The sequence below is a fragment of the Theropithecus gelada genome, chromosome 4 (genome assembly GCF_003255815.1).
Source record: "Theropithecus gelada isolate Dixy chromosome 4, Tgel_1.0, whole genome shotgun sequence".
Lineage (NCBI taxonomy): Eukaryota > Metazoa > Chordata > Mammalia > Primates > Cercopithecidae > Theropithecus > Theropithecus gelada.
This window is the reverse complement of record NC_037671.1, coordinates 148,907,928-148,920,615: the sequence shown is the minus strand read 5'-3', so window position 1 is coordinate 148,920,615 and position 12,688 is coordinate 148,907,928. Positions and strand designations below refer to the sequence as shown.

The 12,688-nt window shown below is 34.4% G+C and overlaps 1 protein-coding gene across 5 annotated transcripts in view; it reads right to left on the bottom strand.

Annotated features, from left to right (window-relative positions):
• The window catches only part of NKAIN2 (sodium/potassium transporting ATPase interacting 2), a 1,030,226-nt gene that overhangs the window by 457,833 nt on the left and 559,705 nt on the right, over positions 1–12,688 (bottom strand). For all 5 annotated transcript variants that reach the window (XM_025384320.1, XM_025384319.1, XM_025384318.1 and 2 more), the window contains one exon: positions 4,282–4,362. In XM_025384320.1, coding sequence (XP_025240105.1) covers positions 4,282–4,362 — 81 coding nt within the window. The remainder of the gene's footprint in view (positions 1–4,281; positions 4,363–12,688) is intronic.

The window sequence follows — 12,688 nt, the reverse complement described above, 5'->3', positions numbered from 1 at the left end:
AAAAATTTTTCTAATTAGTTTAGTAATAGTTAATTGAAATTTTCTCAGATATATAAATTTTACAGTAAGAAAATCAAAATTTAAAAAAATGAACCCAATATATTGTCATTATAATATTTGTTAAATTTTATCTTAAATCAATTATTATAGGTAGTCTTTGTTTAATAGTGATTGCTCATATATTTTTATCTCATGAAGAAAAGTAAAGAAGAGTTATTTTTTCAAATAAAAAAGATTATAACATATTTCTCTGCACACCCTCTTTTTACATATGAGGTCAGAAAAGCAAATTTTGTTACAAGCATTGATTTGATTGAGCAAAAGAATCCAAATATCTGATATCTTTCTAAATGAATTATTCATTTTGTTACAGAAGAAATAAAACTGAGATTGTTGGAAACGTACATTATTCCACATTGCACTTGCATCTGGTTTTAAGGATTTGTTCCCTATAGCCTACGGTATATGACAGGTTTTATCTCCTTCCTGTCTCTTAACATTCACAAGAGTGCAATTTTATTCCCTAAAGCTTAAATAAGCCACATTATTACATGACTTTTTTATATAATAAATTTTTAAATTGATAAGTTATATCTAGATCTCTGAAGCAACTATCAAAATTATTAAAATATGACAGCTTTCTAGGATGTGTTCATTCTGAAACATACATTAGGTATAAATTTCTGTCACTATAGTGAAATCTGAGAGAGATATACCTGCATCCCCTAGTCCAAAGGGTTAAATAAAGACAAATTGTGTTGTTTTAAGTGTACAATAATCCCTTGGTTTATCCTTCATGCTCTGTAAGTTTATTGTTTTATTTGTAAAGTTAGGCACATCATTCACTAATGGTGCCCCATACATTATAAAAGTAGAAACATATCTGAAAACAGTAATATGAAGAAAAGTGGAAGTATATAATTTCAGCCTGAGTAATTTATAATTTTATCATATGCAATATAATAGATGTTTTTACAGACAATCAGAAGACCACTAATTTCCTTCCTTTTGTATTACTATTCAAAAAAAAATGTAATAAATTTTGTTCTCCCAGATGAACTAAATAGATTAATTACCATATTATATGTGTTTTCCTTCTTACTGCTATATACTTTCAACTTAAAAATTACTTCAGAACAAATAGCATATCTCTCCTGTGTTGAAAATAACTCAACTCAGTTGATGGCTGAGGTTAGTTCTTATTTCTCTCTATTTGATATATGATCAAGAGAACCACAATTGCCAAGAATAATACAACAGAATAATAAGGCTATATGAGGAATTGTCAAAACTATTAATTCAATAGCCCAAGTCACAGTTGATGCTCAAAGGCAATTTCAAACAGTTACCAGACACTTCAGGTTACAGACTAATTTTTTCTCAGTTTCCTTAACAGGACATCTACGAAAATATCAACCCAGGAAGTTACACACCGCTAAATGCTTTAGGATATTTAGTTTCAACACTAATATCTCATGCATTAGCATAAGCAGAAATAATTACAATTATATTAAATGTGTATGTTTATTTGCTATCATCTTATGTATCATTTTATATTATATTCCCATTATTTTGTTAATTTAACTATGATATAACATTTAAAAGTTTCTCCGGTGGATTATTTTTATTTTTCCTTAGATTTTGTGGACACTATAATTAAAATATGCTATTTGAAATAATAATGTTGGATTTTCATAGAATTTTCAATGAAGAAAATATATTAACTACATCCCTATGTATACAAAGAAAGCACAATCAAAAGGGTTAGTCCTGTGTATCACATTATTGAAATTAAGTCATTTCAATATGAATGTACACAGGCAGTTGGTTGATCACTATAATTTCCGTTTCACTCATAAGCATATGGCAGATAGTTCATTAGAAAAAGCAGAGAAGACAGCACAAAGTTCTAAACTCTAATCAGGTAACAAAAATTTACCTTAATGTTTTACCACATTTTATTACCTATTACCAATATCAATTATGAAGCCATCATCTCTTTACAAAAGATTTCATGGAAATAAATACACCTCTTTCACATATATTAAGCCCACAAAATTTCAACCCTGATTCTATTTCACAGACGTCTCCCTCAGCCTCAAACTAACTGATCCATTCATAGGTTAGACACATTCAAACTACTTTTTTTTTTTTTTGGTGGATTGAGAAAAACAATGGTTTACATTCTTTTAGTATTATCAGAAGTTTCATGTGTACCATTTTTGAGTTTCTATCTTTCTGTACATTTTTCCATTACCATTGCTTCCTTCTAGCACTGTATTACTTGAAGAATATGAGGCAGTTATAACAACTAAAGAATTAAATGGTATAAATACACCTTTTTTCAAACCCTTTGAACAGGAAAGAGAGGAAAACCCAGTACAGATAACTATATAACTTTGCCCTTTATGGTTTTCTTTTAGATTATTTGTTAAAAGGGAAATTATTAAATTTTTATGTGCTCTGCACAGCCTAGCCTTAGTTTATAGGATGAGAAGAAAATAAAAGATTAACTGTTTTATTGCCAAGGGATAGTCATTATCTGCCCGTGTACATTGGAAGAATTCTTAGCGCCCTGGCTGTGGTTTCAATGCCTGTGTCCAAGGTCATGAAGTCATGAGCTTTATTCTGTGCCCGCAGTCATCATGTGGAGCAGTGAACACAATTACAGAACATTTGTGCAGCCAGCTTTGCTCAAATCTCTTTCTCTCTTTTCTTAATATTAAACAAATTCTCTGATCTGCTGGATCATTTTACTCAGGCAATATGTCTGAACACCTGCCTTACAATTTTTAAGGTGATTATTTAAAATTGAAAATATCATTAAAAGTCATCCTACTGTGGAACTTCTTTGAAGAAAGTGGATTATAGAGTAGTAGAGATATATAAATTGGGCAAGGAATTCAAATCCTTGGAAAAGCGTGTCTGCTTTTCTTACACTGAGGCGAATGTGAGTTTTCAGCAGCAATCCTATCTGGGTCCCTCCTAGAGCCACTGAACAATTTCTTTTCATTGGTCACGGCACCTTCCTGAAAAGACTGCCTGCTAACCAGAGTGTGGGGAACGATGCCCTGCAAGAAACACAGAAATGGCATCCTCTAGGGAGATTTTGTCAGCCATGGTGAGGACTTGTCCACGTTCTGATCATAAATTTACACATTCCAGAAGCTTTGGTTCTCTCTCATATCATGATGTCATCTTCTTATTTTATCCTTCATCTTTTGTCATTGAATAAAAACAAATCAAGATGATTTTCACTTGATATAAAGCCACATATCACAGTTAAATAATAAAGAGCACATGCTGAGTGTTTTGTGGAACTCCCACATTTAGGATCATAAATGTGTATTACCATTCTCCTCTTCTCTCTCCTGCCAAAATATATAGCTTGACAAGGCCAAAGTAGTTTCTGAGGAATTTTCTTTAAAAAAATTTTTTTTAGCTGTCTTGGTCTTTTAAAGCACGCAAGTATCTCTAGGTTTTAAAAACATCAACATGTTTCCAGGGACCTTCTGCTCTAATACAGGGTAAGTAAAAGAGTATTTTTACAATTTTTATGTTTTGAAGTTTTAAATATGAGGAAGTACATACAAGTTTGAAACTCTCTCAAGAGTCAGAATTTGCTACTACCTCATTTTACTTATTTGTTGTCAATTGCATTCTAACAGAAGGATGATGGTTTTTGAGATCTGAAGTCTATGCTATTTGAGTAGTAAGGGCATCCATGTGAAAAATACAGTAGCAAGATACACACATACAGAGCACAAAAAAACTAAGTGAAAAAAGCAAGTATTTAGTTTTCCTAGCCTTTTTAGAATAAAGGGTTTATTTTATTCATTTCTGTAACATATTATATCCCTCTAGTAAGAATTTCATTCAACCAAAGCCCATTAACTGTTAAATTATTGCACTGCTATTTAAAATCAATAATGAAAATGTTTAGCAGAGTAATAAGCAAACTAAGTGATTTCAGAAATCTTCAAGATTTTTTTTTTAATTCACATTTTGCTTCAGAAATGTCTCAGTGGTTAATGTTTTAAAGTACACTGGTCACTATAATAATCAACATTTCACATTAGTTTTGCTTAAGAAAAAGTACATTTTTGTGACTCACTAAATATATTTTTAAGAGAAAAATGCACAAATATAAATCAAGACACCTTTCATTTTACTTTCATTGAGGTGCATCTAAGCAAGCAGAACAGGATGAGACTCTGCCTTACTTAGGAAGACACTTGCTAACACACTACTGATGACCCAGGCAAATTAGAGGTAAATTACCTTTGAGAGGTCCCCAGCCTCCAAATAGAAGCAGATAACAAACACATTCCACGTAACCCAGAGGACTAGCCAGACAGCATACTGTAGAGAAGCGAGAGAGAAATAACATATAATTAATTTGGAATCAGTCGAGTATGATTCAAATAAAACTTGAACTTTTGCACACCCAAATATAAGATTAGCGGGAAAGGTTAGATATTGCTTCTCTCTAAGGAACAGGATTAGATGTACGTTTATCTCTGTTGAGTTTTTTTTTTTTTTTCCTTTTCTTTCTTTCTTTCTTTCTTTTCTTCTTCTTCTTTTTTTTTTTTTTGACAAAGTCTCACTCTGTCACCCAGGCTGGAGTGCCATGGCATGATCTCGGCTCACTGCAACCTCTTTCTCCCAGGTTCAAGTGATTCTGCACTCTCAGCCTCCCAAGTAGCTGGGACTACAGGCGCGTGCCACCACACCCAGCTAATTTTTGTATTTTCATTAGGGATGGGGTTTTGTCATGTTGGCCAGGCTGGACTGTTTTTTTTTTTTTTTTTTTTTTTCTTACTGTTACAGACTCATAATATTACAGCTCAAATCTGCTTCAGGATAAATTTTTTGGTTTTAAGACAAAAAATAGTAATCCACATTTTTGTTTTAAGAGTGAATAATTATAGTTTCTAGACATCTAAAAAAAATTCAATGCTCTAACATACATGTCAGATAAAACCCACCAAAAGAAAACTCACAGTTTCCTTAGCAAAACCATCCCCATGTAGGACAATGTATAACCTTTTCCCAAGTTGTCAAGGATAATCTTCAAATCAGTCTTTCTGCCTCTGTCCCATTCTAATCAGCTTTCTCTCTTTGGTGTCTCCTTTTCACATCTCCATTCACCTTCTTATTTTATCATTTCACTATCTCCCATTACAGTGACCATCTAGCTAGTGTCCCTAAATTTATTCTATTTTCTCTTTAGTGTACCTTCTATAACGATGACAGATTTTCTTACTAAGATATAGTTCTCATCATTCAGTCAGCTAAAATGTATGAAGCACCCGGAAGGCAACATGTTAGCAAGACACTGAGAATACAGAGACCGATGATGAATTCCTCCTGAACTCAAATCAAGTGAGGGTGATAGATTTTTTAAAAATAGATCATTATTATACAGGAATCATAAAAATATATAAAGTCTGAGCACAAGGAAGGAAAATGAGAGGAGTACATAACCTGTTCTGGGAAAAAGAATCTGCAAAGCTTAACAAAAGAGGTTAAGAAATACCTTCCAGAAGAGATGAATCAAGCTTAAAATGAATGGACTTAAAAGCATGGGGGGTTGGAAGGGCTTTCATGGGAGGGTCCTGGAAACAAAGGAAAGAGCAGGTGTGAATTTTTAAAAAGTGGAACAAGGTGGTATCATGTCACTTCCCTTCTAAACAAATGCCAGTGGCTCCCATCCTTTCTAGGTGAGTTCCAACATCTTTAATTATGCTTCACGAACCTCCATGATCATGATCATGATCTTGAACCTTGTTATCTTTTGAGACAACATATGCGTTTCAGTTGATTTCTGGAGTAATCCTCGATTCCAGACACATATATTATTTGCTCTTCCATGTAGATGGAAAGTTATTTCCCACGTCTGTGCCTTTTGTGTATTATTGTTGGGGTGATCAGACCCAACACCAGGTTGTGGGGGTGACAAAGTCTGGCAGAATCAAAGGAATGAGAAAAGACAGTTTGAGAGAGAAAGTGGGTCCAGGGGGCCATCGCGAGTGTGGAGGTCACAAAGGCCCCAAGCTCTGGAAGCCCAGTCTATTTATTGGTGCTCAAACAAAGAAACAGGTGGTGAGAATGTGGGGGTTGAAAGGGCAAGCGTATGATCTACAGCTGTGATGGTTTAGTATTTCCTTTGAAGCATATGGAACATATTCTGCTACTTGAGATAATGGAGAGCAGGTTCTTTTAACTCAAGATACAATCGATCCTGGGAGGGCAAGGAACAAAGAGCTAGCAAGCCTAGACACAATCCAGAGCCATGAGCCCTGGATTCTATCCAAGCCACGAGGGGTTTTATGCCCTGGGCTTAGATTGTGGTGTGTCAGGGCAGCCTTCTGCCCTTTGGCACAGAGCTTGGTGTTCCAAAGGCCACAAGGGGTTTTAGACTCTGGACCCTGGACATGTTCCAAGGCTCTTTTACATTGTGTCAGACATGCAAGCCCTGCCTCAGCTTCTCTCAACACTCAGCTTTTCTCCCAGCAATTATCCATGTATTTTTGAATACTTTTACTTTCCCCTAGGCACTCTTCTTACCACCTATCATTTCTTTAAAAGGTTAATTCAAATATCACCTCCTTCATGAACAAGAATTTCCTGAGCCCTACTTAGTGCTGCAATAAATTTTGTTTCTCCTAATTTCATATGAAATGTCTTATATCTGATTATTTGCATATTTTCTCCAATGCACAATGGTAAGCTCCTTAAAAGACTACTTTTTAATTTTTATGTTCCTAGGTTCCTAACTTAGTACTTTGCACAAAATAGGTATTAAGACAATATTTTGTAAGTCAATGAATAAGTAGCAATATGGAGAAAATTGTATTATTTTCAGATGCAGAACCCATTCTTCCCTCTCAGACCCAGTTTTTATTAGATTACTATGATCATTCATGTAGTATGAGGAGTGAGAGCTCTATATGTGGAGTTTATGTAACAATAAATGATAACTCAACTGTTTTCTAAAGGAGGTGGTTTCATCTAACTGCTTAATGTGTGCATTGCTCAATGGAGTATAATGTTAGGGCAAACTAAATGATCCAACACAAAATATGGAATTTGAGAAGCTCTATGAGTTGAGGGCTGGATGTAGAGACAGAATCAGGGAGCCAAGCAGGCTGTAGCAAGAGAGGAACTTCAGTTATAGAACAGAGATCTAAGGAGAAATTTAAGTTTGTTTCAATGACTTAAGTGATTATAAGAGACAGAGAAAGCATGACTGATTATAATGTTTTATCATGTCCTTTGTGCACAATGACATGTTTTACCCATATTATTTATAATGGAGAGCTAAATAAACACCATTTACTAAAAGTAAAAGTTGCAGGATACTAAGATTTCAGCAATGGCTGATGAGCTAATGAGAGACACTGTATTACACATATCAAATTCTCTTGAAAATTTGTCGTTGGCAAGCATTCTTTCCAATATAGTATTTAAAAATGTCAATGTTGAAGCTTTTTAATTTCATAACTAAAATTATATTTTATGCTTATTAAATGCTAACCATGTTTATCTGTATTCATGTGGTATATAGGGCACAGTCATTACTTCAGTATATGTTGAAAATACAATAAAAATTTGGAATCTTCATTTATACTTAGTTACTTATATTTATGTGTATGTATAAATGTAAATTATACTTAGTTTGGTTAAAAATCAAGCTGAAAAATTTAAGTTTTAGTCACCAAAATTAATAATTTTACAAAACCATATGACAGGTAATGGATTATATGCAAATAACTAGCATATAGAGAATAAGAACTCAGAACCTAACGTCTGGTTCTGTCACTTTATGCTCTTTGGCTATCTTCAAGTGATATGACCTATTACAATTAAGTTTACTTAAATATAAAATAGGCTTATTAGTAGTAGCAAACTCCATGGCTTCAGTGAGAATGGAATGATCAACTGTTGAAAAGTACACAATACTTGAATTTTCATTATATGTTGTCATTTTCTTATGACGGTTATGTTACATCACCATCTCTTCCTGTTAAAATAATAACCAGTAGGGTCGGGTGCGGTGGCTCAGGCCTGTAATCCCAGCACTTTGGGAGGCCGAGGTGCGTGGATCACCTGAGGTCAGCAGTTTGAGACCAGTGGACCAACATGGCAAAACCGTGTCTCTACTAAAAATACAACATTAGCCAAGCATCGTGGCAGATGCCTGTAATCCCAGCTATTAGGGAGACTGAGGCAGGAGAATCACTTGAACCCAGGAGGCAGAGGTTGCAGTGAGCCAAGATTGTGCCACTGCACTCCAGCCTGGGTGACAGAGGAAGACTTCATCTCAAAATGAATGAATGAATGAATAAATAATATAACAGTAATCCCCAAAGACGGTGTGTCATTCTGCCACCCTTGCTGGAAGGCAGTGGTACAATCTTCTATCACTGCAGCTTCAACTGCCCTGGTTCAGGTAATCCTTCCACCTCAGCCTCTTGGGTAGCTGGAACTACAAGCATGCACCACCATGCCTGGCTAATTTGTTGTATTTTTTGTAGAGCCAGAGTTTCACTATGTTGGTCTCAAACTCCTGGGCTCAAGCTATCTGCCTGCCTCAGCCTCTCAAACTTCTCATATTAACTGATATAAAACATTGGTCTATTATATTGAACTTGCAAACTAGACTTGTTTACTTAATGCCACATATTATTCATTAAATTAAGGGTTTTTGATATATTAATGCCATTATTTATAGATGAATGCTATTTCATGAAACCAACGTTTCACTAAAATAACAGTTTATTATTTCTAACAGCACAATACATAATTATAAAGCATTTTCTATATCTTATTTTACAAGTTGCTTTTTAAAAAATATTTTTATTTATTTACTTACTTTTTAGAGAAGGCATCTCACTCTGCTGCCCAGGCTGGAGTGCAGTGGTTCTATCATAGCTCACTGAAGCCTTGAACTCCTGGAGTCCATGATCCTCCTGCCTCAACCTCTTGAATAGCTAGGACTACAGGTACGTGCCACCATGCCCAGCTATGAGTTGCCTCTTGACAGTATTTATTGGCAATTATTTTGGAGCAGAAAATAATTTTTTAGCCCCCTTTTTCTAGAGCAATTCAGAAGGATATGTACATAAAGAATATAGCAAATGTGCCTTTCATATCCTTGCATTTACTTTCATTATTTTCACTTAATTGTATATTTCATTACAATCCAGTTAGTCTCACAATGCACGATACTTCATTACAGATTTACCAAAAAAAATGATCACTGTCACTGGTGTAACCCCTTTAATGAACATAGAAATCCACACTAGTGCTACAGAGGGTAATTGCTACTTGTGCATCACTATCCAAAGGCAGGACTTTATCTAATTTATCTCATTTAACTTTCCTCATTAATTTTCTCTCATTTATCTTTCTTATCCCTCCTATCTTAATCCTCTTATTTTCTTTTTTTAGTCTTTTCTACATTTTTTTCTTATTTTTAGTAGCTGGCACTCATCTTTATCAAATATCCTGTAATTGGATTTTGCCTAGTTGCCTAAACATTGATGAAGATTTTGTACTGCCTTATAATTTGGCCTATGCTTTTTGTCAATAAACCTTATTGTTCACCCTGCTCTTAAAATTACTCAGCATAGTTATTTAAGAGTATAAAGATCAGTACAAACTTCTTCCCGGTTGCTACAGCTGGTTGATGTGATATAATTGACAATCATGCAGTTTGAGTGTAATTGGAAAAGATCTTCTGCCCTGGAGAGATGGCCTAATATAATAACAAAATATCACAATTGCTAGATACCACCTAACTTGTAGTTTTCTGCTATAAAACTGATCTTGTTTTAGCCTCATTTTTTTCTTGTGAAGAAAATCTTATATTTTATGTTTCAGATAGAAACTTTGAGATATTATCTGTGATGAGAGAAAAATTCTATTGTATGATAAAATTCACTTTTAAGAATTGATTTCTGAAGCACCAGGTGAACCATTTGAGAGATTAATTGAACTTGAGAATCCAGTTCTCAAGCTGAAATGGTTAAAACTATCAGCTAAAAAACGTAATTGAATCATCATGACTTCCTGTGGTATTTGTGGCTCCAAATGATGAAATCAAATTAGCTATATAAGATAAAAATTAGTTAAGGCTGTTAATCATGAAAGGCCAAAATATTGATTAGGTTCAGAGACATGGCCCTATTATATGTCAAGGGTTATACAATAATTAGAAAGGTAGAACAAGGTAGTATACGACTAAGAACTTAATTAGAAAAGGAGGTGAGTCATGAATCAGTTCACATTTATTAAATACCAGCTGGATGCAAGTGACTTCAACAGAGGCTACAGGGAAATATTACAGGATATAATTGAGTAACTCTTCTAATGTTATTTATATTTATCAATGATTGGCAATTAATGCAAACTATAGGAATGTTTTTAGGTATGATTGTTTCTACTAGGATGCAAAACTAGTACCAGCTCACCGATATCACAGATATCATGCTGCTAATTTTAATGCATATTGAGACAGCCAAGTAAAAACGAGTCCCTGGAGAATACCCAACCGGCCTGAGCACTGGGAGGATGCGGGGGAGCCTCGGGAAGTTCCCGCCTTTTGCAGTGGGGAGGAGGCTGGCTCTCTTCTTCCGGTGCGGTAAACTGGAATTCAATCTGTGAGGCGGGAAACCTACTAACAGGACTCTCTTGCTTTGTTGAGGGTTCCTGTTTCCCTTTTTTTCCTTTTTACCCAATAAACACTGCCCTACTCACCCTACAATATGTCCGCATGCCTAAATTATCCTGGGTCCTCTGACAAAAACCCGGTTTTTTCCTATAACAATAATATAATCAGTTCTAATGAAGTACGATAGAAGCATTCCTAAGGAACACTGTATTAACAAATCTTGTCTTAAAAACAACTTCTGGCCAGGCTTGGTGGTCATTCTTGTAATCCCAGCACTTTGGAAGGCTGAAGTGGGCAGATCCTGAGTCCAGGAGTTCAAGACCAGCCTAGGCAAGAGGATGAAATCCCATCCCTACTAAAAATTTGCTGGGCATGGTGGCTTGTTCTTGTAATCCCAGCTATTCAGCAGGCTGAGGTGGGAAGATCTCTTGAACCTGGGAGGTGGAGGTTTCAGTGAGCCAAGATCACTCCACTGTGCTCCAGCCTGGGTGACAGAGCAAGACCCTGTCTCAAAAATAAAAGAAAAAACAACAAAAAAAGACTTGTTTAAGCAAGAAAAAGCTTTAGAATTTTAAAGAATTAGGTGTTTTAATATTAACAATAAAGGTGTTTTAATAGATATAAATGTATGATCGTAAAACAAACATCCCTGGTCAAAATGGTAGGACAATATTTACCATTTGCACAAAGTTAATTATATTTTCCGCTTAATTTTCTCATCTCCAACAGCAGTAGCATTTAATCTGCTTAGGCATTCTCATCACTGTCTTATTCTTTTCCTATTGTTATGATAAACAAAAAGCAAAAGTGGCCCAAATAAAGCAAATTATTTCCTTTAGGACCAATGCCAGTCTACTTTATGATGTAAATCATGTGTTCTAATTCATAAATCCTGTTACATCTAAATCAAGCTACATAAACCTGTCCCTTAAGAAAAATACCTACATAAAAACACACTATTATTATAACTTCTAGTTTGTCAGGGATAAAGGTTCTGATAAGGTTATCAGCCAGAGTGTGACAGAAATCCAGTTCTAATCATAGATTATGCTGCAGATCATAGAGGAAGTCAGATTTCTACCTTCTCATTTTTTACCAATGCTGCTGTCATATGATCAGGCTTTCTTGTGATTTTATATTTGCATAGATGTTTTAATGATTAAATTTAATTCATTTTAAAATAAGATGTATTGTTTTCCCCCTTATAGAAATTTCTTATTATAGAAAATATTTAAAATTTTGAGCATCAGAAAGGGAAATTGAGAAAATGCTATATTTAATATAATCATCAATATCATTTTAGTATACAGGTTTCCATTCTTTTTCCTATGAATATATGGTCTAATGTGTGTTTAAATAAAATGGAAATCTTGCTCTGTATTCTGTTACCCGATTTTTTTCAGTTGATTAAAGCGTCTCACTAAGTGTTCTATAACATGTGCCAGTTCAATCATGCACTGTGAGTTATTCAACTACTATTATTTATTTCAACTATTATTTAACTTTTTTGTAATTTTCTTGCTTATATTATGATCAATTCCTAGAAATTTCCATTTTGCATAAAAATGGTTAGTTTAGTAAGACATATAAACTCTTTTGGAAATCATGCCTGAAAATATTTTGCTTAAACACTATTCTTAAGACAGACTATGAATGTTAGAACATCCAAAGGGCGTAATTTTAATGAACATATAAACACGACTTTTAAGTTTTATGAAACTCCAGATAAAAACAGTATCCCAAAGGTATTCCATTTTCTTGAAGTAAAAAGTGAAAAATAATTCCCTTTGATTGAAAAAATAATACTCATACAGCATGAAAACACCCGTATATGACTAATTGCTTGCCTTTGCTGGTGCAAAACATTTCATGCCAAGATATTTACATTTCTATAGTCCTAAGGCTGGGAGCATGCCACCGAAAGTGCTTTAGACACCTATAATTATAAATTAAGTTATGTAGAAACGTTTCCCTGGATGTATGCAAATAAATTAGAAATTTGAACATCAA